General features: G+C 35.9%; 5 protein-coding genes across 5 annotated transcripts; 4 read left to right on the top strand and 1 right to left on the bottom strand.

Annotated features, from left to right (window-relative positions):
• Positions 1-219: 219 nt before the first annotated feature.
• Positions 220-7652, top strand: LOTGIDRAFT_180663 (hypothetical protein; the record flags this gene model as incomplete). Its single annotated transcript, XM_009055439.1, has 21 exons — positions 220-341; positions 606-767; positions 1139-1289; positions 1430-1578; positions 2644-2813; positions 2976-3090; positions 3273-3306; positions 3670-3799; positions 3860-3895; positions 3995-4146; positions 4260-4400; positions 4646-4840; positions 4968-5064; positions 5257-5330; positions 5497-5650; positions 5869-5948; positions 6132-6275; positions 6505-6668; positions 6749-6750; positions 6920-7046; positions 7580-7652. The coding sequence occupies 21 exons, from the start codon at positions 220-222 to the stop codon at positions 7650-7652; spliced, it is 2472 nt and encodes an 823-aa protein (XP_009053687.1).
• A 1225-nt stretch (positions 7653-8877) lies between these two features.
• Positions 8878-12027, bottom strand: LOTGIDRAFT_175100 (hypothetical protein; the record flags this gene model as incomplete). The annotated part of the gene is made up of 11 exons (XM_009055438.1): positions 8878-8961; positions 9209-9373; positions 9549-9702; positions 9941-10107; positions 10346-10411; positions 10567-10692; positions 10823-10927; positions 11097-11161; positions 11307-11440; positions 11636-11784; positions 11953-12027. 11 exons carry the CDS (start codon positions 12025-12027, stop codon positions 8878-8880), a joined length of 1290 nt encoding a protein of 429 aa, XP_009053686.1.
• A 1230-nt stretch (positions 12028-13257) lies between these two features.
• Positions 13258-15390, top strand: LOTGIDRAFT_239413 (hypothetical protein; the record flags this gene model as incomplete). Its single annotated transcript, XM_009055437.1, has 5 exons — positions 13258-13311; positions 13980-14057; positions 14186-14653; positions 14882-15009; positions 15277-15390. The coding sequence occupies exons 2-5, from the start codon at positions 14036-14038 to the stop codon at positions 15388-15390; spliced, it is 732 nt and encodes a 243-aa protein (XP_009053685.1). The 5' UTR covers positions 13258-13311; positions 13980-14035.
• Positions 15391-21015: 5625 nt separating this feature from the next.
• Positions 21016-21579, top strand: LOTGIDRAFT_144541 (hypothetical protein; the record flags this gene model as incomplete). The annotated part of the gene is made up of 1 exon (XM_009055436.1): positions 21016-21579. A coding segment is annotated over one exon (564 nt), but the record flags the coding sequence as incomplete, so codon positions are not given.
• An 876-nt stretch (positions 21580-22455) lies between these two features.
• On the top strand, positions 22456-22809 carry LOTGIDRAFT_88081 (hypothetical protein; the record flags this gene model as incomplete). Its single annotated transcript, XM_009055428.1, has 1 exon — positions 22456-22809. A coding segment is annotated over one exon (354 nt), but the record flags the coding sequence as incomplete, so codon positions are not given.
• Between the last annotated feature and the right edge of the window lie 1469 nt (positions 22810-24278).

The raw sequence follows: 24278 nt of genomic DNA, 5'->3' as shown, positions 1-24278 counted from the left end.
GAAGTGTAGGCTATCATTAATACATTCCCTAAATGTAGAAGAGCAAAATTTATAATGATGACATGGGTCACTAGCCAAATTTGCTACAGCAGATGTGAACAGGTCTTATAGCCAAATACAGATTCCATTGTTTTCTTGAATCAAGTTAGTAACTTTCGATGTGAACACCTTAAAAACTCCATGCCAATGATTTGTTTTCAGGATTTGTGACTTTTAAAGATGGCAGACAGTGATGATGACTATGATAACAGACGTAAAACTCAGCGAGATAAATTTAGAAGAGAGAGAAATGATTATGACAGAAGAGATGACAGGCGTAGAGACTCATGGGACCATGATAGGTGAGTTATCAATAAGCCAGTTAAGAACTATGATGCATGGCTGCGTGCTCAACATGTTCATTCCCTACTTCAACCCCAGACTATGTACAGAGTCAATAATTACATAGGCAGACTAGATTCGTAAGTGGACCAAACCTCAGTTCTATCATTTAGGCCATAGCTATATTAAGTATTAATGTAGCTGAAATGGAAGAGGACCAACTGTTAAAAGCATCATATGCGCCATGAAATTACCCTTTTCAGTCCAAGAGTTTTCTATTTCAGTCGACGCCCGACTGGTAGATCAAGAGACAGTAGTTGGAACAGTCGCAGCAGAGACAGAAATGATAGTGGTTACAGAGACTATGATTCTAGGCGTAGAGACAGGTTTTCTCCCCAGAGAAATGACATGAGTCCCCCTCATGCCAAACGCATGCGAAGAGATTGGTATTTTTTCTTATCTTTTTGAAATTTGAAATCCATTTAGAAGTCAATGTTGTGATGGTAATGTTAAGGTTAATGAATAGAGTAAGCTTATGTTGGCAATTCAGTTTTCCTCATCGCACACTGTACAGCATTACCCAGCAGTACAAAACCAGACCGAACGATAAAAAAAAGGGTCCCTTTCAAATGTTATTCGTTAAACTAAAAGATCATTCACAAAGTTAGGTTTCTTTTTCTTTTCAGATCATGAAGCTACCTTGCAAACTAGGTTTCATTAAGATCCATCATTTTATCATTGGCTATGCTAGATTTTTTTTTTAGATTATTCTTCGACCATTTGTAACCAGATTTTTTATTTCTTTACGTTATAACAGGGACGACTACCCATCATATGAAACCCCTTATAATGGTCCGGCCCCACACCAGAGTCACTGGAGTGGAGGGGGTCCCAGTCCTGGAGAGATGGGAGGACATCATGGATATGGTAATCAGAACAGGTCAGTAAAACAGACGTTTAAGTTCTGGGTCCTATATAATAAAATATTTTGGGATAGTGATGTCATCTAACACTTAGTTTTAGTAGAATTGCAGGAACCACAGACATTTGTTTAACAATTATAATGGTGCTAAATCATTTGAACTTCAGGGATGATTTTCCTACTCAGCCAGCCATGATGACGTTTAAACAATTTTTAACGACACAAGATGATAATATAGATGATCACGCTGCTAGTAAGAAATACAATGAATATAAAATAGAGTATAAGCGCCAACAGATCAGTGAATTTTTCCTGGCACACAAAGAAGAGGAATGGTAAGTTTCAAAGACTTTTAAGGAATTTGCATGCAGGATATTTTTAAGCGTGAAGGAGTGTACATGATATGTTTGGGGTGGGGAAGGGGTAATATGATATATTTGGGTGAGAAAGGGGGTGTAAATGATATTTGGGGTAAGAAAGGGTGAACATTGTTTTGGGTGGGGAGTTGAGGGGAGGTGTTTATGATACATTTAATTGAGAAGGGGTGTACTTGATAAATTTGTACATACAAATTTTGGGGTTGGATTCAGAAAGGGAAGTGTTTGGGCTTGCATTTTTGCAAGTTAATTTTTTATTGTGCATTATGAATTTAATTTGATTTATCAATGTGTCAATATTTAAAGAAATATTGCAAAATTTGTCATTCTTCACAATTTCAACTATTTGAAACAATGAATGAAACTATTTTTCTGAGAAAAAAAAAACAATTTATGAGATGGAATTGGTACAAAACGAAATTGTTTGAAATGACATATTATATATGCTTTTTTTTTTGCAATGCTTAAAATAATATTTTTATCCAATCAGGATAGATTTTCAGCAGAACCAACCAATGAGCAGCCAGGATTTATTTACTGCGAGACTTCTCTCTTTGTTAGGTCACTGCGCACAATGCAGTGTGTTTCATTCATAAAGTGTTAGGTCTGTTCTAGTTAGGGCTCTGCGCGTGAATCACTTCTTGGAAATTGGATGAAAATATGCTTAAAATAGGTGAGGATTTTAGAACCAGAAACCAGGTAAAAAGTGTATCTGAAATTATGGGAAATGGTCACCATCTTTTGTGCTTCTCTATTGGTCTTTAGCTCTTAGTTGCCCCCATTTTTGTGCCCTTTCTCATATCATCTTAATTTTTTCAAAATTGTTTTTGAATTATCAAAATTTCAAACTTTTTTTATTCTATTTTTCAAAATTTTGAGCAATGTCGAAACTCATTCCAATCTGCCTTATTATTTATTTGCTGCAGAGCTCCCAAAATGGCTGCTCCCACACTTCTGAAAATCATTCCAAGAATCGTTTTTAACACCATGTTTTCTTTTCCTCTCTTCCTTGTCAATCTATAGGTTTAAATTGAAATATCACCCTGAAGAGAGTGGTAAACGTAAAGGTGAATTGAAGGCCGCCCTGGAAAGACGTCTGAAAGTTTTTGTCGAGCTTCTAGATGCTGGACGTGTCTCTCCCATCGTGCTGGAAATAGACAGAGGAGATGAAATTGTCAAACTTTTAGATGCAGGTATGTTTTCATTCATTTTCAATTCTAATGCCCGTTCCAGTGCTTCTGAAAGTCGGAATGGTGTCGTCTCTCATCCCTTATGTACCAAATAGTATTTCTGAAGCAGAAATTTGGATGTAAAACTCCAGTAGATATACATCAATGTCTGTGATATATTTTCAGCCGTGATCAAGATGGAGGGTGGAACTGATTTTGATTTGACTGTCCTGGATCAGATGGATGATAAAGCCGGAAATCGAAGTCGAAACAACTCGGAAACAGTGGTTGAAAAATCCAGGTATGTAAATTTATTAAAAGACATCTGGTGGATCTTTGCTAGCTCTAATTTTATCAAGGAGCGGAACTGTTGGGTGTAAAACTCCATTCATTTGACTCACCTTAAAACTCTTATTTTGATGTGTTTATACTGTAATCTGCATCTCTTGTGTTTAAAACTCCAATTTATTTTTTTTCTTGTAGCCCTGAAAAGAAAACAGAAGAGTCAAAAGAAGAGGTGAGTAGATGATCTTTTTCAATCTGAGGTTGGAAGAACTGACGAATGTTATCTTAACAAAATACCAAACTTAATGGACGGTGGATCACTTTTTCAAATTTCGCTCTGTTTTTGTAGCCTATGAAAATTGACATCACCCCAGAGCAAGAAGAACTTCAGAAAAAGGCTCAAGAATTTTCCAAGCAACAAGAAGAAATGGCAAAACAGCAAAAGGTATGGAAGATTAAATTTTGCTCGTCCTTAACTAATCCGTTAATATTGGGTCTACTATACAAACTTGAAAGTTTTTGAAAGTTTACTCATTGAGCACTGCAAGGGGTTCAATCAAGAAATAAAACCTTTTACACCTCCTTTCATTTGTAGGCTGAAGAGCGCAAAAAGAAAAGAAGTAAGCGACATCGAGACAAACCAGACTATAGTTACCAGAGTGGCAGCGAGTCGGACTCTATCTCTGGGTCTGATTCCGAGTCAGAACCAGCACCACCTGGAGTCAGTGAAGAAGAACCAGCTAAAGCTGCTGAAGTTGAACCTGTCAAATCTCCTGTTCCTCCAGAATCTAATGGTGACAACAAGGAAGAAAAGAATGAAGGTACCTACTCACTTGTTGATCTATTTATCGATATATTTCAGCCGTTCAAATAAGACATCAAGTTGAACCATAATTATTTTCTGATCTTCAATGTTCTAGGTGAAGAAAAAGAAGTCGACACGAAAGCAGAGGTCCAGGAAGAGGACAAGAAAGTGGAAGATGAAGAACCCAAACCACGATGTCTTCATAAAACACAGTCTATATTCTTACGTAATCTTGCACCAACTATCACTAAACAGGAAATAGAGGCAGTGAGTATTCCTTAGCAACATTATGGGGGCTGCCATTTTGGATTTTTTGACTGAAATAATTTCTGTATTACTACTCTGTAAAAAACAAATGACCAACAATTGATTTATTTCAGATGTGCAAGCGGTATCCAGGCTTTATGAGGGTAGCTTTACAGGATCCACAACCAGAAAGAAGGTTTTTCCGAAGAGGCTGGGTGACATTTGAATCTGGAGTTAACATCAAAGATATCTGTTACAACTTGAGCAACATTCGGGTAAGACACATTATCATTCATAAAACTCCAGAGCTGTAGAAATATGATTTGTTAAAGCAGACGTCATCTAGTTAGGTCAAAAGGTTAATTTGACAAACTTGCAAAGGAGCTGTCATTAGACCCCAAATTATGTGGCTGTATTTAAAATAAAAGCTAATAGAAAACAGAACAAAGGTTGACAAAGTTGACAAACCTATGTGCAGAGTGGCGTGTTGTATACTAATTTTTTGAAATGTTACTTTCAGCTCCGGGATTGTGAGTTGGGTGCCACTTTAAACCGTGACCTCAAACAACGAGTGCGTCCTGTAACTGTATTGACCAATCACAAACCAGTGGTTAGAAAGGACATCCAGACTGCAGCTCGGATTATCCAGAACCTTGATTTTAAATGGGGACTATGGCAGGACTCTAATATAGAGAAAAAGGACGATGAAAAAGAGGTAAGAGTAAGAGATATGCTTAGAGGATTTTAGTGTATTTGGGGAGCCCCAGTGGTGCAGTGAGATAGACGCTCTCTTGCTAACCTGACGGTCCAGGGTTGAAAAAAATCATTTATTTGTGTTTCAGGTTGAAACGAACTTGATGTTGTCCAAGAACCCTGTGTTAAAAAACATCACAGATTACCTGGTAGAGGAAGGTTCATTTGAAGAGGAAGAACTGTTGGGTAAGTATTTTTTTTCTGAAAATGACATTGTGTAAAGATACAGGTTGCCGTAATAGACCAGCTACAGCCACCCTCAAATTTATACTTATTGTACATGTGAATAAACAGCATCCTTGGTAAGGATGCTAAAGACAATTCTCCAGGACTGAGTTATTGCCCCTGATGATCATAATAGTAACAACATCTTTTCAGGCCAGAATCAAGATGATGGACCAAAAGAAGCCAACCCTGAAATTCAGATCGAGAAAGATGAAACTTTGATTAAGGTAAGTCTTGCACTGCTTTTTGATTGCTCATGATTGGTTTCATTGAAACCGTCTGGAAAACCTGATGCCACATTTTCAGCTTGGGAACCTACCTAGTACTCTGTGTATTGGCAAATTTAGGTTTTTGTTATTGTTAATCTAATTTGGTTAATTTCTGATATTGTAGGCGCTGGATAAGATGATTCTATATCTGAGAATAGTTCATTCTATAGATTTCTACAGCGCCAACGAGTACCCAAATGAAGATGAGATGCCTCACCGCTGTGGAATCATGCATGGAAGATTGTCTATACCAGTTGGCAAATGTACAGACCAAGATGGTAGGTCGCAGGAATTTCTTTTTATAAAAGCAACAAGTCTAACGCTAGGGAAAATAAACCAAGGCCTTGTGTGCCTCTGCGACGGTTGGGAATTGAAAGGAGTAGGCTAACGATGCTGTAAAGTTATTGCACACTGCATGGCGTTGCCTGTTCTGATTAGCTCAATCAGGTGCCGATAAGGAGGATGTAAAACTCCATTTCATTTCATTTAATTCCAGTAACTGAGTGGATCAGCCATTTTGAATCTAAAATCAACTACTTGGCGAAGATGAAGACTAAAGTTGATGATGATGAAGCTGTCAATCTTGGAAAGAAAGATCCTAATGCATATCCTTTCTCTAATCTTTATCACTTATGATTGATATACTTCCTCATGTGAGATGTTCATTATCAATGATTTTACAGTGGGTTTGGATTGCATGTTTTGTTTTGCGGTTCGGATCGTTTTTGTTTTCCTTAACTAAACTATACTGAAGTGGAGAAGTTCATTCTGGCCAATTGTCAAGAACAATCCAAAGATAAATGGCTATGTCCACTGAGTGGCAAGAAGTTTAAAGGTCCAGAATTTATCCGTAAACATATTTTGACCAAACACAATGAGAAAGTTGAAGAGGTGAAACAAGAGGTAAGTCAAATCCTCAAATTTAGAATCAAAGTCCATCAACGTGCAGTATTTTGACCACAGTTCAGAGCCTAACTAAGGTACAAAAAATGCAGCCATTTGATTGGAATGTACACTACTGAATACAGCCAATCATAGCCTCCGAATTAATGATCGCTAGCTGTCCAAATTTGAGCCATATAAATTCTATAAAACAAAATCCAGCACCAAATTTTGTCGTTCCATCTTCTAGGTTTCATTCTTCAATAATTACTTACTGGATCCTAAAAGACCCCAGCTTCCAGAACATCCTGGTAATAAGCCAAGCAGTAACCGTGGTGACCAAGGCTCTGGTTACCATAACAACCAACATGGCATGATGGGAGGTGGTGGATTCAATCAAAGACAACACAATATGTATGGAGGTAGGTTGATATTTCTCTCATTGCACACTGCATGGTGTTACAATCCAGATCGGTCATGTATGTTGGAGCAAGTGGTAAGCAAGATGCCATCATTCTAAAGTCTATATAAAACTCAATTTCATTAGTCCAATGAGGTTCGGAAAGTTAGATAAAAGAATCCTTTTCATTAGCCTAATGAGGTTCAGCTAAAGGATTGGCCAAGTAGGGTGTAATACTCCACGATTGAATTTAAATTTCTTTCAGGTGGTGGACCTCACTATAACTCTGGTGGCTATGGTAACTCTGGTGGACGTGATGGAGGGTATCAGAACCGGGGCGATAACTTCAGAAGAAGTGGAGGAAGCTACTCTAATAATAGTAGACCATACAGGTACTAATTATAACTTCAGGTAAACCTACTGATAACATAACGCCAACAAGTGCTTGCATGTACTGTCATGATGTGGTTTGGATTAGTTCTAGTCAGAGTTAGAGAGTTGCTTGCCCTTGCTGTCATGTGACAGGAAGTGAGATTGCCTGGTAGAGATGAATAAAGCCATTCGGCAATCCTCAGCAGTTTTTCTGTAAAGCTGAATCTGTTGCAGAGCGCTAGCGTAACTTTCACGGTAGGCCTTTTGGAATAAAGCATGGCTGAACTTGAATCTTGAGGAATCTTGAGGAACTCTCTTTCGTAATTAGAAACTCTTCCACAGAACAGAACACTCATGCCAGATATTGTAGAGCTGTTCTGGTGAGAATGTGGCAACATTCAACAGCATGAGATGAGCTCCATCATCGAGACCAGGTAATTTTCATTCAAAACAAAAAAGGCGTGAAAATCTTGGCAACAAATGATGATGTCTAGTTTTTTTTTTTTTTTGAACATTTTAAGTTTGAAATGTTCGGAATTTTTTTTTATTGCAGTCGCAGATCTGATCCACGCGCCATCATTGAGTACCGAGACCTAGATGCTCCTGATGACACCGACATATTTTAACCAATCATAGTGCTGATTTTATCACATTGTACATAGCCCATCAAGTCACATGACTGTCATGTGATATGAAATTAAAATCATGTGACAGCTAAAGATAGGACAATGATCCTTTGGATTGTGGTAAGCTTTGGATTGTGGTAAGCTTGGTATGGAATGATCAAATGAATGGTCATGAGGGTGTGGTCAATATGGGGTGTGATGTTTTATCAGGAGCCCTGGTTCCCTACTGGGACTGGGGTGTCGGCTGTGTGGCCAACTGTTGTACAAGATGAATTTATATTTGATGTTTTCAATGTCCATTATTTGGGGATGTGATTAGGGTTAAATGATTGCTCTTAGGATGTGAAAGCTGAAAAAGGGAAATGGTCCCGAGCAAGTTTGGATAAGAGCCTGTGTTAGACGATTATGGAGTTTGTTGGAGAAAATTGAAAGTACCACTTAGATTCCCAATGGCTTAGCCACCTAAATATGAAAAGTGTATCCATGAAAGACCCCATCATCATCATGCAACTAATTTTCCATCAATTTTTTGTTTTATGTAAATTTTGTCCTCCATTAATAATGTAGTTTATAATGTAAATTTTTAAGTTTATAACATGTAAATATACCCATTAATCAAACTAAGAAGCTTGTTTTTATGTTCCCCTGAAGATATGTGTAAACAGATAATCGTGGCCCTCGTTCATCTAGCATTGTTCAGGCCAGTAAAGATAGACGGAAAAAAGAGCAAGCTATTGCCTTTGTCCGTGCAAATTTTGCTCCCTGCATGGCGTTGCAGGTCTTCATTAGCCCATAAGGTGCAGAAAAGTAGGAGGCACCCTCCATTTCATTTGCTTCTTGTGCATCCATGCTAGACAATCTGTCCATTAACACTTCCAGATTTAGGAATGTTCAAAGAGGAATGGAAAAAAAAAAGGCGATTTGAATTTTAACAATTTTAGTTATCATTTTCTACACTCGATTTTTCAACTGTTAAATTTATCACCCAACACAGCCTCGAACTGGCTTTAAAACTGTTTTAATGTTCCAAAATGCAATTGAGTTTCTAATGCAATGAGAACTTAAAAATGGCCTAATTCAAGTCACAAATGCACTGGGCGAGGTGAACTTATTATAATGCATAAGAGTCATTAATTCACTTTATATACAAAACACTAAATAAATAACAATTGAAAGTTCAGTTTTTCTTTTCAGTGTTGGTGTTATCCATTTCCAAATTCAAGGTTCACATTTTAGCAGTTCTGGCTTGGCTCTGTTCGAATTGTTTCATTCTTTCGACAATAACTGGTCTAAAATGTCTGATCAAGCCCTGAAATGGAGAAACAAAAGGAGATGAGGTTACAAAGCTAAGAGGTCTGGCCAAGGACCAGCTGGTTGACAGGATACTTGAGGAACTTAGTTGTTATCCTTGTAAAATTATTACCCAAGAGGTTTGACTACATATAAACTGGTAAAAAGGATCTTCATGAATCAAGTTGTTATCCTTGTAAAAGAATTGGCTTCTTCCACCACCAGCCCTACATTTTTCAGAAGTCTTCATTCAAAATCCAACCTACCTGAACAGGCCATGCTGCACCATCTCCCAGAGCACAGATGGTGTGTCCCTCAATCTGCTTCGTCAATTCATACAACATATCAATTTCTCTTTCTTCAGCATCACCAGTCACGAATCTGTCCATAACCTTCTTCATCCAGCCACATCCCTCTCGACATGGGGTACACTGTAAAGAAAACATTTCCAAAGTTACCCTCTTAAACCTGGGGAGAAGGGAATACACATGAACAGTGGCATCTCCATCATCTTCTGACACAAGAGGGAGGAGTTAGTGGTTATACCGACAGAGCATCTATTCCATGGGAGGAGCTTAAAGCTAAATGGGAGGAGTCTATACCAACCTGGCCACATGATTCATGCTTATAGAAGTCAATCAATCTGGCTATACATCGGATGACATCTGATTGTTTATTCATGACAATGATGGCAGCTGTACCAAGACCTGTCTGAGCTTGGATCAAAGCATCGAAATCCATGAGAACATCATCACAGACGCTGAAATACAATGGCAACAATTCTTAGTTTTGGATGTTTTCTCCATGTCAGCTGCACTGGTTGGCCTCAATTGTGGGATGTAAACCAAGCCTAGTTCTCAAAGATCAGCAACAACAACGGACTTGTACCTACTGATGCTCGTTTCATCTCAGCCCCTCCAGAAGGCCTCACTAACAAAGATACACTGGAAAGTGAACCAAGCTTAGATCTTGAGGTTCATCACCAGCAAGAGACTTACCTTCTAGGTATGATAGGAGTAGATGAACCCCCTGGTATGACACACAGGAGATTGTCCCACCCACCAATCACACCACCAGCATGGCGCTCTATCAGTTCTTTCAATGGGATGGACATCTCTTCTTCTACTGTGGTTGGATTGTTTACTTGTCCTGAGATATTGAACAACTGAAAAAGGAAGCGCCAGTATTTGGTCAAAATGGACACTTGATTGCAGCCATAAAGAGCTCAATTCATGTGTAATGAGTATACAGATTCCAGAAAGCACTGACTGAGGTCACAAAGCATGGATTAATTATGATGTGCTGCTAGTACCTCGTGCTTTAGGGGTACTACAAAAAAAGTAAAAGATACCAGAAAGTGCCCCATTCACCATGGTCTTTATATTTAAGCTTAGTTAATCTACCTTGTTTCCCCTGTTTCTTTCTCTACCGAACGAAGCAAACCATTCACCTCCTCTTCGACAGATTCCCTAAAAAGAAAAGGAGACTTGTTAATGATTCTACACTATAGTTAGTCTACATACTGGAGAATATTGTTCTTGTTGATTTCTCACACATGTTCAGTAAGTTCCTTACTTGTCTCTTATGTCTTAACCGGTCACTGGAAACAAATATACAAACTTACTGGTGCTACAGCTACTGTTTCTACATTAGCAACTGTTGTTGGGCAACCAAATACACCAACATCAGCAGGGAATGGTGGTTTGAGTCTGGGTTTTCCTTGTTTACCTTCTAGGGATTCAATCAGGGCCTGAAATACAAAGTAAAAAAGCTGAACACAAGAATTCAAAGGTCCATGGTTAGCCCAAGGTTAGCCCAATATTATCTTATTACAAGGTTTAGACTAAGGTGAAATATCTGTAAGTTAAAGCAGTCCTTACCGTCTCTTCTCCACAGATGTAAGCCCCAGCTCCTCGATGAACATACACGTCGAAATCGTACCCAGATCCACAAGCATTGTTACCAATAAAACCAGCTTTATAGGCCTGAAAAATACAGAATACTCATCAAATTTAGCAAGAACTTGGGGACGTGAGATTTTCATTGCTGCTTGTCATTAGCTCTGGCCCCTCTGTCTTAGACCAGCATCACTGAAAGAGGAAACAGGGTTGAAATGCTACCAGGCTCAAAGAAGAATTTAAGAAGCATAGTTACCTCATTTATAGCTATCTGTAGATTGGACGCTTCATTGTAAAACTCTCCTCTGATGTAAATATAAGCTGAAAATACAATTTAGAATTTAGAGATACTGTCAGGCTTTATTGTTGGACAAGTCTAAAGACCAAAGAATAAACTTTAAAATGGGATGGGGGCTTGAGGCTGGAAGTCCTCCACATTTGGCCTCAAATAAAGATCAAACCTTACCTGCTCTAGCTCCCATAGCTCGACCAGCCACCAAACAACCTTCCACCAACATATGTGGGTCATGTCTCATAATTTCCCTGTCCTTACAGGTACCAGGTTCCCCTTCATCGGCATTCACTACCAGATACTTAGGTCTGGAAAACAGAGAGTATAATCATTGGAGGTCTGGATAAACAAAACTCATGATATTGTATTGCAGGTTGCATTCCAAGTGATAGGTCTCTATTTCTGCTATCTTTAGCAAATTTTCATAATATACTTTGTGTCCAAAGCTGTGGATTTTTGTTGAATTGCAGGAGAGCCAGATATCAATTATTCATTAAACCTACCTTCCATCTGAGGGTTTGTTCATGAATCCCCATTTCATTCCAGTAGGGAAGCCAGCTCCACCTCGACCCCTCAAACCAGAAGCAGAGATCTCTTTTAAAATCCATTCTGGACCTTTTAATAAGATCTCTTTGGTTTTATACCAGTTACCCTAGAAACATAAAGCGTGAAAATTAAATAAAACGAAAGACAGTGAAAAATATAGTTTGAACTTACCAAAATGTGTCTGCTCTTTTTCGATTTCCATCAAAGGATCACGTATGCTTGGAGATGAACTTTTGGTGACCTATGTCAAGCCAAACAACAAAGAATATCTTACCAATGCCATGGAACCTTTCAATCTCCAATCATGTCTTCCAAAAAGATTTAAAAACATTCTATCTTCATCTTTCATTGGCCCATACTTTGTCTGCAAAAATAATATGTTCTGATTTAAAAGACATAAAAATAATCTATCCAACGCATATCAGGGACACTTATTCTATTTCTTCAAGTTAAACCAATAAAATTCCAGTCAAAGTCTGTAGTTTTTCTAATAAGCTCAGTAGCCTACCCATAATAAGCTTACCTTTTCTGGCTTGGCCTCAGTTGAAGTGTTTCTGACAGCTACTGTCAAAGGTGTAACAGATCTTGAGCATTTCCCTGCAAGGAAATCGTTGAATTGTTATCTAAGAGTCAAGAGAAATCAAATGTTTCAAGATGTTTAGGGTAGCTTTTAGAATTTTCAGAGCACAAGCCCAAGGGCTAAGGTGCTCTTCCCTCTGTATCTCCCATTCCCTGTATCTCTCTTAGGCTCTTGGGTGCCACCCTAATGGATGAATTAGTATTAATATTAGGATAGGCCTACAACATATTTTGTTTGCAATGATTGGCAGTAAATTGTAAACAACAAACAGAAATATTTTAAGTCAAATGCACTCTTTTGACTGACGTTTAACTTGTGACAGGGGTCTCCAAGCCGAGCAAATTACTTTCTGCTTCAAATATCTCACAAAATGTTACCTAGATTTGCTAAAATCAGTGGATTTATCCGTTTCAAGCTGGCCATCTTGGCATAAATGAAGGATCTGTCTGTTTTTGTGTTTTGTAACAGACACGACCTTCCTAGCTTTACGTAAACTTGATTCGCAAGATACGGGAGCCTTGGTTTGCTCACTACTCAAAAAGGCTGGTAAATTGAGACTATTGAATTCTCTGTGTTTTGAGATGCTGATTTGGGACAGATTTGAAATTTTTATTAAGTTTTCTATTCAATTTAAATAGAACAATTTTCAATTCATCTCGAAGTTGCTGAAATTTTAAAAAATTAAAGGCCAAAGTTGTGGATGACTCGAATAACAAGACGTTTAACGATTTGTTCACACAGAGCTACGTATTTTAATATCTGTGATGCACAGCATTTTTGATAGAGAAAAATAAGTTTAAAAACTCATTATTTTGTTCAAAAAATTTTCTAAATGCTTTAAGCCTCATATAAAAGTATAAAGAATGGACATTTTTCTTTTTTTGAATAAAATTAAGAAAGGGTGCATCATTTTTGCCGAATTCATTTCGATGACCTTGAACTCTAAGCAAAGATGGCCGTTAAAAATAAATGACTTTGTTTACATTTTGAAAGAATTACATTATAAATCATACAGAGTGGATTTAGATATTTAAAAATGAGTTCAGCATTCAGGTAAGATATCCTCTTTTGATTTGGCTTTTTATTTCAACATTGATTTTATGAAATGGAGCCAAGCTCTAATGGTTTCTTTTTTGTTTCCTTTTCCTGAAATTCCTGCGACCCCCATCTTATGACTCATCGTACAATTTTTGACAGGTGACAGCTCCTTCAAAGTAAAAATTTATGGCTTCCTTGTCTTTAGTAAACACACAAATCATGAACTGGACTGAAATGGTAATATGATGCTTAAAATATATGAGATTTAGAAGCCCTTCAATTTGTTGGGTAGCCTGTTTCATTCTATTTGAAAAATTAACTTTGCCATTGGAGCATCGTAGGCTAATTCCTTCCAAATCTAGCTGACACTTTTACTTAGGGCAGGGTTTGAAAAGACTAGAACTCATTTCAAGTTCTTTCTGACTCCAAATAAGATGTCATGTTAAACCATTTACATTGTTAGTTTAAACTATGTTACATAATTAGACATTTTTCTATTTGTCAGGCCATGTCCCTCTGTCAGTTGATCTGTTAATATATATTCATGGTCAGGAAAGCATGACAATTTACGATCATGGTAAAATTTGAATTGACAAACTATAACCTTAGGATAGAATACTAAGTAGGTTACATGTATATTTGAGGTTGTTAATTTTATCAGATATTTTGATCTTTTGTTTTAGGGCAATCTTATCACAATGTAGTGGGTTTTTAATCCTATGAAGAAATCTAATGTACAATGGAAGCCTTGAGGTGTAAAAGTAAGTCTTTTTTTTTCATGTTTCATTTTATTTGCTTATTATTTATTTTACTTTTTATAATAGTCATGATTTTTTATTTTATGATTTCATGAGCATTTTCATTGCGTAATATTTTTTTTGTTTTTCAGATGCAAAGGACGTAGCAATCTGTATACTTTCTTCAATTCTGTTGGTTCTAGGAGAAACCTTATCAACCAATCAAATTGCATCATCAATGACAACCATCCAATCAACAACTACCATTCCTCTTTCAAAAACGCCAGATTTTCAATCGACCATCTCTGCTTATTTTACAACCTCTGTCATTCCCTCTGCATCTCATTCCATCTCTGCAACTTCTGTGAGTGAGAATCTTCAATCCACTGCGAATCTCTCCAGTTCAACGTCGCCCATACCAAAGACAAGTGTCAAAAATACAGTGACTCCTAACATAACGCCAACATCAGCGCTTGTAGTGGATGGCGCCAATGTGTCTTGCAGTGATATAGATAATATCACAGACTGTAAGGAATATACAGGCGTTAATGATCGAAGGTTAACAACTCAAGAAATTATTGGAATTGCATGTGGATCTGCTGCTTTCGTTTTAATACTTGGTAAGTCAGTTATCTTCACAATGTCAAGCTATTACGAACTGTGACTAATACCTTGACTGCATTAGCCACCTTTCTTTTTTCTAGCAAAAGTACTTGCAGTGATTACAGCCAATCATAGTCTCTGATTCCAAACACAGTCAAATAGATTACATACTACCTGTGTATTTTTTACAGCGACAGTTTTCATATGCTAGCCTTGTTCATTATTTTTTTTTTTCAATTTTTTAGCCGTTATAATCGGAGTGTGCTGTGCTAAAAAGAAACAAAGATTGTCAGGGTCCAAGGCTGACCTGTCTACTTATTGGGAAGATAATGTGACACTGAGTTATATTAATGGTCATATAGATCTGCCAAGGGTAGGTATTCTTGATTTATCAAAGGTGTCGGAGCCTTACCTAACACTTGCTTTTGTAAATTATTTTCTCTTTTTAATCCCATCTTCACAATGTCAAGCTATTACGAACTGTATACTTATACCTTAACTGCAATAGCCACCATTCTTGTATCATGGAATGTAGTGATTTGATTGGATTGTACACCAGCAAATACAGCCAATCAGAGCCCACAACAGAAAGGCTGATCAAGATATTCTTTACTGAAATTTTTATTTTTATTTTTGACAGGATTATCCAGATGAAATGATTTCCTTAGACAATGATTCCTTCCTCAACAGTCTGGATAGCATGTCCTTTTCTAATATGTGGACAGCCGAAAATGCCAAACATACAAACTTTTGATGACAATTTTATGGATAGCATTTAATGCCATAAAACAAGTATTGCAAATGTGATTGTGAAAATTTTTTCACCCAAAAAAAAAAACCAAGCAAAAGCTAGTATTTTTATAGTTATGGGGACAAATAAAATGAGTGTATTTGGGTGCTATGTGTTGCCAGACTCTGCTAATGAAGGTTGGCTTGGCAATGCCATACAGTGTGCAATGTAGGTAATTTTATTATAAAGGTCTAAAAGTGGAAAGATTTTTTTAGGTTTAAAAAGTCTGAAAAAGGAGACATTTTCTCTTTTAAGTGGAGAGAAACTTTACTGATTCTTAGTTTTACCAGCTGATGGAACTTATAGGCATTGAGTGGTTTATTTAATTTTACCAGCCGATAGAACCTAAAGGCATATAGTTTACTAATTCTTAGTTTCACGAGCTGATGGAACTTACTGGCATTGAGTGGTTTATTTAGTTTTACCAGCTGATAGAACCTAAAGGCATATAGTTTACTAATTCTTAGTTTTAACAGCTGATAGAACTTTAAAGATATAGTGGTTTAATTCTTAATTTAACAGCTGATGCATTTAACAGCTGCAAGCTATATTGAGGCGAATATTTTCTCTTTATGAAATTTTGTATACTTTGTTAAGTTTTTGAATATATTTTCATCATATCATTCCATATCACAATCATGTTTTCTTTCACCTGATGTCACTCTACAACTGGGGTCACATGTTCACAACCCAAACTCAATGAAATGTGTAACAATTTTCGATGGAAATTTATAAAAAAAACTTTTATTTTCTGTAAAACAGAACTTGGATCTAGATGCTTCATTTTGTGTTTTCTGTGGGTTGATATACAAGCGATCTATGATCTGACAAAATTGTTATGTAAGATGTGTTCTAGGTCATTTAAATATTCAACCAATAATGCTCTGTTCAACACTGTTCATACATTGAAATGGTATTGGGTCAATGATTTATAGAAGAATTTGAACAGATCATAGATGACAAGTTGTACTGATATCTTGGTGATTTTTTGATACCGGTTAAATGTGACTCTTATACAAATGTATTCATTAAAGTCTTCTAGGAAAGTTTATTGTAATCCTTGAAGAGTCTTGAAGGTTTTGGACCAGCTGGTAGAAAGGGTTCTCGAGAACCTTGTAAAAATGGTACACTTCTTTCTTTTCTGTCTATTTTCATTCCATATCGCAAACAATATAAATTCCTATTCCAAGCGTATCCCTTATCACAATATACAAGTTCATACAAGGTGTATACTGTCTATCTAGTCAAATATAGAATCTTCTTTCATTTTGACTTCTTCGTTTAGTAGTACTGTATTTCAAAATGTAACAAATGCAATTTCGTTATCATTTTTAATCAAAAAATCTTACAAATATTTTCATTAAAATTTTGATCATATTGATAATTTTGTGACAGTTAATATTAAAAATTTACAACAAATTGTTTTTGTTGTATTCAGCTTTTTTGTTATTTTTTTTCTATGTTGCTTTATAGATATCTATTTATCTTTTATGTTTTATTTTTGCTCAAGTTTGTGTCCAAATATGTGCGTATATGTCATGGATATTTTTTGCAGTCTGTATGACTCTATGAACTATCGTCAAAATTAAAGTCAGCTTGTTTGAAGAGCAAAATTGTTTCTCTGACTACATCCGGATAACATCTATCAAAATAGCTATCAAAAGAACACGTCTCAAATTAAAATTTTTATGGTCACATATAATTGATTTGCTTTTTAAAGAAGAGTACTCTGCTAATGTTAAGATCGTTTTTCTGCCTCTACCTGGATAACATCTGTCAAAAAATTGGAGAGTTACAGGAACAATTAATATCCATGGCATATAGATGTGCAGTTTAGTGCTTGTGTAGTGTTGTGCTAGCTTGTTGAATGCATGTACAAGGTTGTTTCTGATCAAGAATAGTTTACTATTTTTCAAGGGGAGAATAAGTGAATTGACACTATTAAAGTTCTACACTTATTACAGCCATGACCACTTATTCTACCTAAAAATCAAGTAGACTGTTTGTTTTGAAAAATATCTTTGAATGTGCAATAAAGGTATTCAAAAGAGGCTTATGTAATTTGTATGTGTGTTGGTCATTTTTTATGGAATTACAGAAACCACCGACACTAGATATGAATGTGGAATGGTGCAAATTGAAGCTATAAGTGTCCCCAATACACATACAAAGTCTAGAAAACCTCCTTCCAATATCTTTTATATTGTCCAAATATGTAGTCCTTTTGTTGTGAATTTGTTTTGTTGTTTTCGTCCCAAATGAGTTATTTTTTTCATTTCCAAGACTTATAGGCAATGCTGACTTTTTGATGCCAAAATGTAAATAAGTCTTCCCTACCCTTGCAAGTATTTATCCAAAAATATTTTTATTTTGCCTTTGAAACTTACGTGTTGTCTTATTTTACCATTTGTATTTGGATTTATGTTATGCATTCCTTATTCAAGCAACCATTTCAACGTCAAAATTTGCCAAAAAAGCAAAAAGAAAATTCCATTTATTTAAATTGTTGTGAACATTTTTATAAATAATCTGATGATGTTCATTTTATATTGAGTGAACATAATGATGTTCTTTTTTTTCATAATTCTTTTAAATCTTTTAAGCCCATTTCTGACTCTACAATATCATTCATACTTTAGAAATTTTTCTGAATTCCTATTGTCAAATCAATTAAGAACATATTTATTATGTAATGATGTTCAAATTGACTGAACATATGATTCTTTTTTAATAATTTCCTCATATTTTATGCCCAATTCCTTACTCTTAAATTCATTTTCTTTCAAACTATAAATGCAGAAGCTGCTATCTTTTTTTTTCAATTGAGAACACAGCAATATGTGTTGTTTTATATCAGTATTGATTAAAAATGTTTAATAATATTTAATGAGCATTTAAGCAAGGTGAATTAATATTTTATGGATATATAGGGCCTAGATATATTTTACTTCGAATGCATTAAGCATTTAAATACCTAGTATTTTTTGTATTAATATTAGAATTATATATTCCATATATTTGCACATGCGAGCGCAAGGGGTGTTCTTAAACAGGATCAGCCCATTTTCTTGTTTAGGGTAGAATAAATAGTTATTAATCAATACAAGCTGGACTTATATTGTGTTTATGACTACTTAAACTACCTGAAAATAAAGTGGACTCTTTGTGTTTTGAGTTAGAATAAGTAGTAATTCGTAGGATACACGCAAGACTGATGTTGTGTATATTACTACTTATACTACCTAAAACATAAAGTAGACTGCTCCAGTTAAGTTTTGGATCATTCCTGGATGTGCAAGCGTATTTTTGTCCAACTAAAGCCTAACTATTGTTAGCCGGTGGAATTTATATTAGTGCTTTAGAACCCGGTTGTTGTATTTAGTAGTTTATATTGTATATAATAATATATAGTACTTGAAGGGATATTGTCATCGAAATATTTGCCTACCAGCTTGATATAGCTCAATTTCAGTTATCTGTATCCCTTTTCAAAACAGACTTCCTACAATTCTACTTAAACACTTTGTGATAAAATACTGACTTTGCTGTTAAAGAGATACTACCTCTTAGAATGGATATAGAATTTAATTTCTCAAACTTGGCCAAAGAGTTTATGTTCATCTGTTAGACTTACCTGGCGTCATAATTATACAACAAAACCCCTGGCCCCATATTCTCGATCTTAGTGCTAGGATGTCCTAGAATCAATATTAGAAGATAAGAACCCAGGACATCCTAGCGCTAAAATCGCTTCGAGAATACGGGGCCTGGATTATCCAATAAATCCATAATTTTTGTTTGAAAATCTACATATTATGTTTATTTTACGAGGTAGTATTCCTTTAATGTTCTTATGTACATATATTATATCTGCTTTGGAAGTGAGGGCAAATAGTAAAGCTTTACGGATATCCAAAATTGAGCTTGATCAGGTGATAAAGTAAATATTTAGACGGCTATATCACTTTAATATCTTCACTTTAGAGAAGAATAAGCTTATATTAAAACATATTGGACTCTTTCTTATTGAAATTCAACTATTCATAATAAAACATATTTTATGCATATCTGTGTATTTTATTAATTTTTTGAAGAGGATGTGGGACTTGTCTTGCCCTTAAGAGTAAGCCCCTTGTCTATTTTATTTATTTTTTGAGGGAGAACTGGGACATGGAGCACCTTTCATGGGGCACCTTTCCAACAAAACCATTGCCTGAAATGCCATTATAACTATTAGACTTGATTTAAGTGCTGAATTAGAGTGAAAACTGGATAAAATCCTTTCCAAATGAATCATTCTATTGTCTGTCTATAGATTTTTCTTTTTGAAACGCTTGTTTTACCCAGAAAATAGATTTTAGACGATTATGACCAGTTTTACTGCTATTAACCTCAGTGTATAGCCGCTAGTGCTCTCCGGGGTTTCGAAATACGGTCCAAGGGAAAGAACTCCATTTAATAATTAAAAATTTCAGACCACGTTTAATTTTTCCAGGGACCAGTTCTAGTGATTTCTACCTCGAAGGATAGTGTTTAGCTGCATCCATTCAATATAGAGTGTAAGAAAACTTCGTACAGAACGGCACAGGGTAAAATGTAAAAAAAAATAGTCGAATCTATTGGTAAAAACAATGAAAACTAGAATCTTTTAGACTGGAGTACTTATTTTCATATTAGGATTCTAAATATTTCAATAGAATTCACAAAAAAGCGTTGAAGGTTAATCAAAATAACCCATACCGTTTTTATCTGGCCACAAAACAATATGTCGTCATCAAAACACGACTAAAAACGTAAATATTGATGACATAATACAAGATTGAGTCAATCTAAAAGGGAATTTCTTATTTGTGATATTATATTTCTATTTATCTGATGGTAAGTCAAGTTTCTGTTTCATTTTACTCAGTTTTTCCTTGAATTTAACTGTTAGAGGCTCGAGAAAAAATGCAACAGCCACTATGTACTATGTCTATTGACTAGTAACTGTCAGTCAGTTAGTCAGTCAGTCAGTTAGTCAGTCAGTCAGTGTCAATGTCTTTTCTTCAGTATCCAAGCTTAAAGAATAGTATAGCAACAAATTAAAATACCCTTGTGGAATTCAACATCATTTATTTTCATTCTATAATGGAGGACATATTTTTAATCGCAAAGTCTAGGTTGTCTTAAGCTGTATTAGGCCTAACATAACGATCAATTTTTTTTATGTAAGTGGCATTGGAAAGCCCACAAAATAGTAGGCCTATATGTAATAAATCAGATTACTGCTGTGGTATTTAACACTATATATTGTAATTCGTTACTATGATCAAACTATAGAGAAGGGAAATGGAATAACAATTATGAATAGTGATTCATGACAATTCATTCATATAGATCTAGATATGTATTAAGAACACACCCATAGTTAACCATAATAGTAATTCTATTATCAAAACTCAATAGGGCTAAGTTTCTTTTGTCTGGTGTCTTGTTGGTTGAATTCTTCGACTAAACCCTGAAACCCTGAAGCCTATCACACTCAGCAGTATAAGTCAAGCTTACTACTTTGTTTGTTTTTTATTTCAGAGTACGTTTCGAAGTTTCATAATGGCTGAACAACCGTTTATAGACTCACCTAAAGCCGAAATAACTTGTGGACTCTGTTCGAAAATAATGAAGAAGCCCAAACAGCTTCCATGTTGTCATACTTTCTGTCGGGAATGTCTGGAAGATTACGTCAAAGACATGCTGAATCCGGAATCAGAGACCATCGATTGTCCAAAATGTCAGAAAGTGGTGGATGTCCCAGATGGAGACACCAAAGGACTGCCCAGTAATTATTATATTCTTGCCCAATCTCTTCCAGAAATGATTAATGTTGAATCTGGCGACTTAACTTGTGATTTCTGTAAATCGAACAAAAAAGTGGCTGTCGGTTATTGCTTTGAGTGCTCAAAAAACTTGTGTGAGGATGACAAAGAAAAACATAAAATTGCTGTGGCAACACGATCACATCATATCGCGGTGTTAATGGACAAATGTCAAGGCAAGATCGAGAAGCAAAGCTACTGTAGCAAGCACACTGACAGCATCCTAAAATTCTACTGCTGCGTCTGCCAGATTCCCATTTGCGCCGACTGCAAATTAGCGAAACATGAAAATCATAAGACTGAAGATATCGCTGATGTGGCTGCTCGTGATCGCGAAAGACTGTCCAAATTCCTGGAAATCTTGCGCCAATATTTGCCATGTATGAACGAAGTGGTTGTCAAGGCTGAAAATGCTGAAGCTGCTTTCAAAAACCATGCTAACGATACGATCGAATGCATCAACCATCGTCGAGACGAAGTGAAAAAGTACGTGGATATATTGTGTGATGGCGCGGTCAATTATGTCCGAGGAAAGCTCCAGGCAGAATTACAATGCATGGTACCACAACTCAACGACATTCGAGAAGACCGAAACTTTATTCAGAGATCCATAGGAACAACAGAGCCAGTTCTGGAATATTTAGGAGAAGATGTCAAAATTGTTCAAGTCACTAAAGAAATTCAGAATATCGTTAACAACTTACCAGCTCCTAAAAGCATCGACGAAAAGAAGTTCATCTTCAACGCTGGAACTTACAATAGGACCTTCATGACCAATTTTGTCGGTACCATTGGATTTGAAGCCAAAAAGATTAAGCTGGACTATTCTTTTGATCGTATCAGCTTGCTGGAAAACAGCATTATTCCAGTGTCTGAATCCGATGCCTGGATGTCTTACATCAATACTGGTGGCTCATATCTGTCTAAATTCAGCCATGGTAAAGAGGTGGACTCTTACCCTTTTAGGGAATACACAAAATACAGAATTATTCCCCTTGGTCAAGAGGAATTTTTGATTGCGTCAAAGAAAGATCGAAAACTGAAGATTTGGAAAGATTATAAAGAATCTGATTTTGCTGAGACTCCTTATGCTCCTAGAGGAATGACCAGAACTGCTGAAAACACCATCCTGGTCTGCTGCAGCTCCGTGGATAAAATTGATGACGAATGGAAGAGCTGTCTCCTGGAGTTTTCCCAAAGAGGGGATCTTTTACAACGCGTAGAGAGCTTCCAGGTGGATGACAAGAAGTTGTTCACAGCACCACGATATATTTGTGTGAACATCAATGGCAACATTTGCGTGTCTGATCAACACGGTCATGCAGTGGTGATCTTCAACAAAGATTTCAAACTGATTGGACGGTACGAGGGCCAGAGCAACTCTCATCCATTCCGCCCACGGGGTATCTGCTGTGATAGGTTTGGACGAATCATAGTCACTGATGGAGACAACCATAAAATCCATCTTCTGTCTCATAGCGGAGAGTTCGTGAGGTACATCCTTTCTGAGGAGGATAGTTTGAGGAATCCTGTATTGGTGACTCTAGGACCGGGGAACAAGTTATGGATTGGTTGTATTGGTGTGGTCCATGTCTTTTCTTACTTAGATGGAGCTGGTCTTCTATCAAGACCAACCTCTCCACAAGTTAGAAATATGAAGAAAGAGCTCACTCATTAAATTTTTGAATGTTGAAACTTAATTGTGAATAAGTTTAATGATATTGTTTTGAATTCTGTTATTGATATCTTATATTCTTTATATCTTAATCTTTTGCTTTCTTCTTACATTCCTTGCTTCAGATTTTCATTGGACCTAATTTCTGTGACTGGTTGTTGAAGTGAATTTGATTTTTTGATGAATCGTCTTGTACTACGGTACCGTTAATGATATTGCAATTGTTCTCAGTCTAAAGTATTTGTGATAATAGCGTCTACTATCAACATTTATTAAAGTGGTTGATCAGCCTGTTTTGGCATTTTTTTTTTTATATTAGCAATGATATTAGCCTCTTAATTTGAATAGAGAAAACAAGAATTATATTGAAATATTAACAGAAAACGTATGATATTGGTTCAAAGGATGATTTGATTTTTCAAGTATTCTTGTGATATTAAGGAAGATTCATGATATTTTGCTAGTTTTACTTATTTATTGGCTTCAAGAAAGATGCTCTCACACCATAGTGATTACTAGTTGTATTTGGTTGAGAGTAACGTTGAAAGTAACCATGAGTTCTGAAATTTAGTACAGCGATTCTTATTTTTGCAACTATTCATAACTGGTGATCGCTATGGTGTGAGAGCACCTTAAGAATCTCACTATAGTCATTGGTTTAGAATTCTAGTCTGTTTTTAAACAACAATATTCAGTTAATTCTCCTCCGGAAAATAGGAGTTGATAGTGTCTGGGGGTCCCATCTTCACTAAGTCAAGCTATTACGAACTTCATCTTTTAATGTGACTGCAATAGACACTTTTCTGGTTTCATGGAAGTTTGTAAATGAAGCCATTTGATTGGATTGTACCTTAGCGAATACACAGCCAGCTTTTCTTTTGAGGTCTCTGATTGGCTATATTAGCTAGTGTACAATCCAATCAAATCACTGCATTCCTTGATACAAGAATATTGGCTATCGCAGTCAAGTTTTAAGTACAAATTTCGTAATAGCTTGCTATTGTGAAGATAGGGTTCCCTGTTGAAATCTCAATTTCGCATCATGTTTGTGTGCAATTAGTCGATTAAAGTGCTTCTTCTGATATTTATATTTGTACTTAGTTTCTTTTTTTAAGTTTATTTTTCAGTGTTATTAATTTTATGGTTTAATGAAGTTGAAGTTTATATGTTGTGTTTTTTTAATAAAAAGTTTAAAATTAAATTTACGTATTATAGATTTTGCAAATGAAATAAATTGGTCAACATAATTATCATTTTTACAAGTCCATATTACAATGGGGAGGTATATTGACACCATAGTAGTATATGAGGTGTTAGATTGGACG

The sequence above is a fragment of the Lottia gigantea genome (assembly GCF_000327385.1).
Source record: "Lottia gigantea unplaced genomic scaffold LOTGIsca_240, whole genome shotgun sequence".
Lineage (NCBI taxonomy): Eukaryota > Metazoa > Mollusca > Gastropoda > Lottiidae > Lottia > Lottia gigantea.
This window is presented reverse-complemented; position numbering and strand designations above follow the sequence as displayed.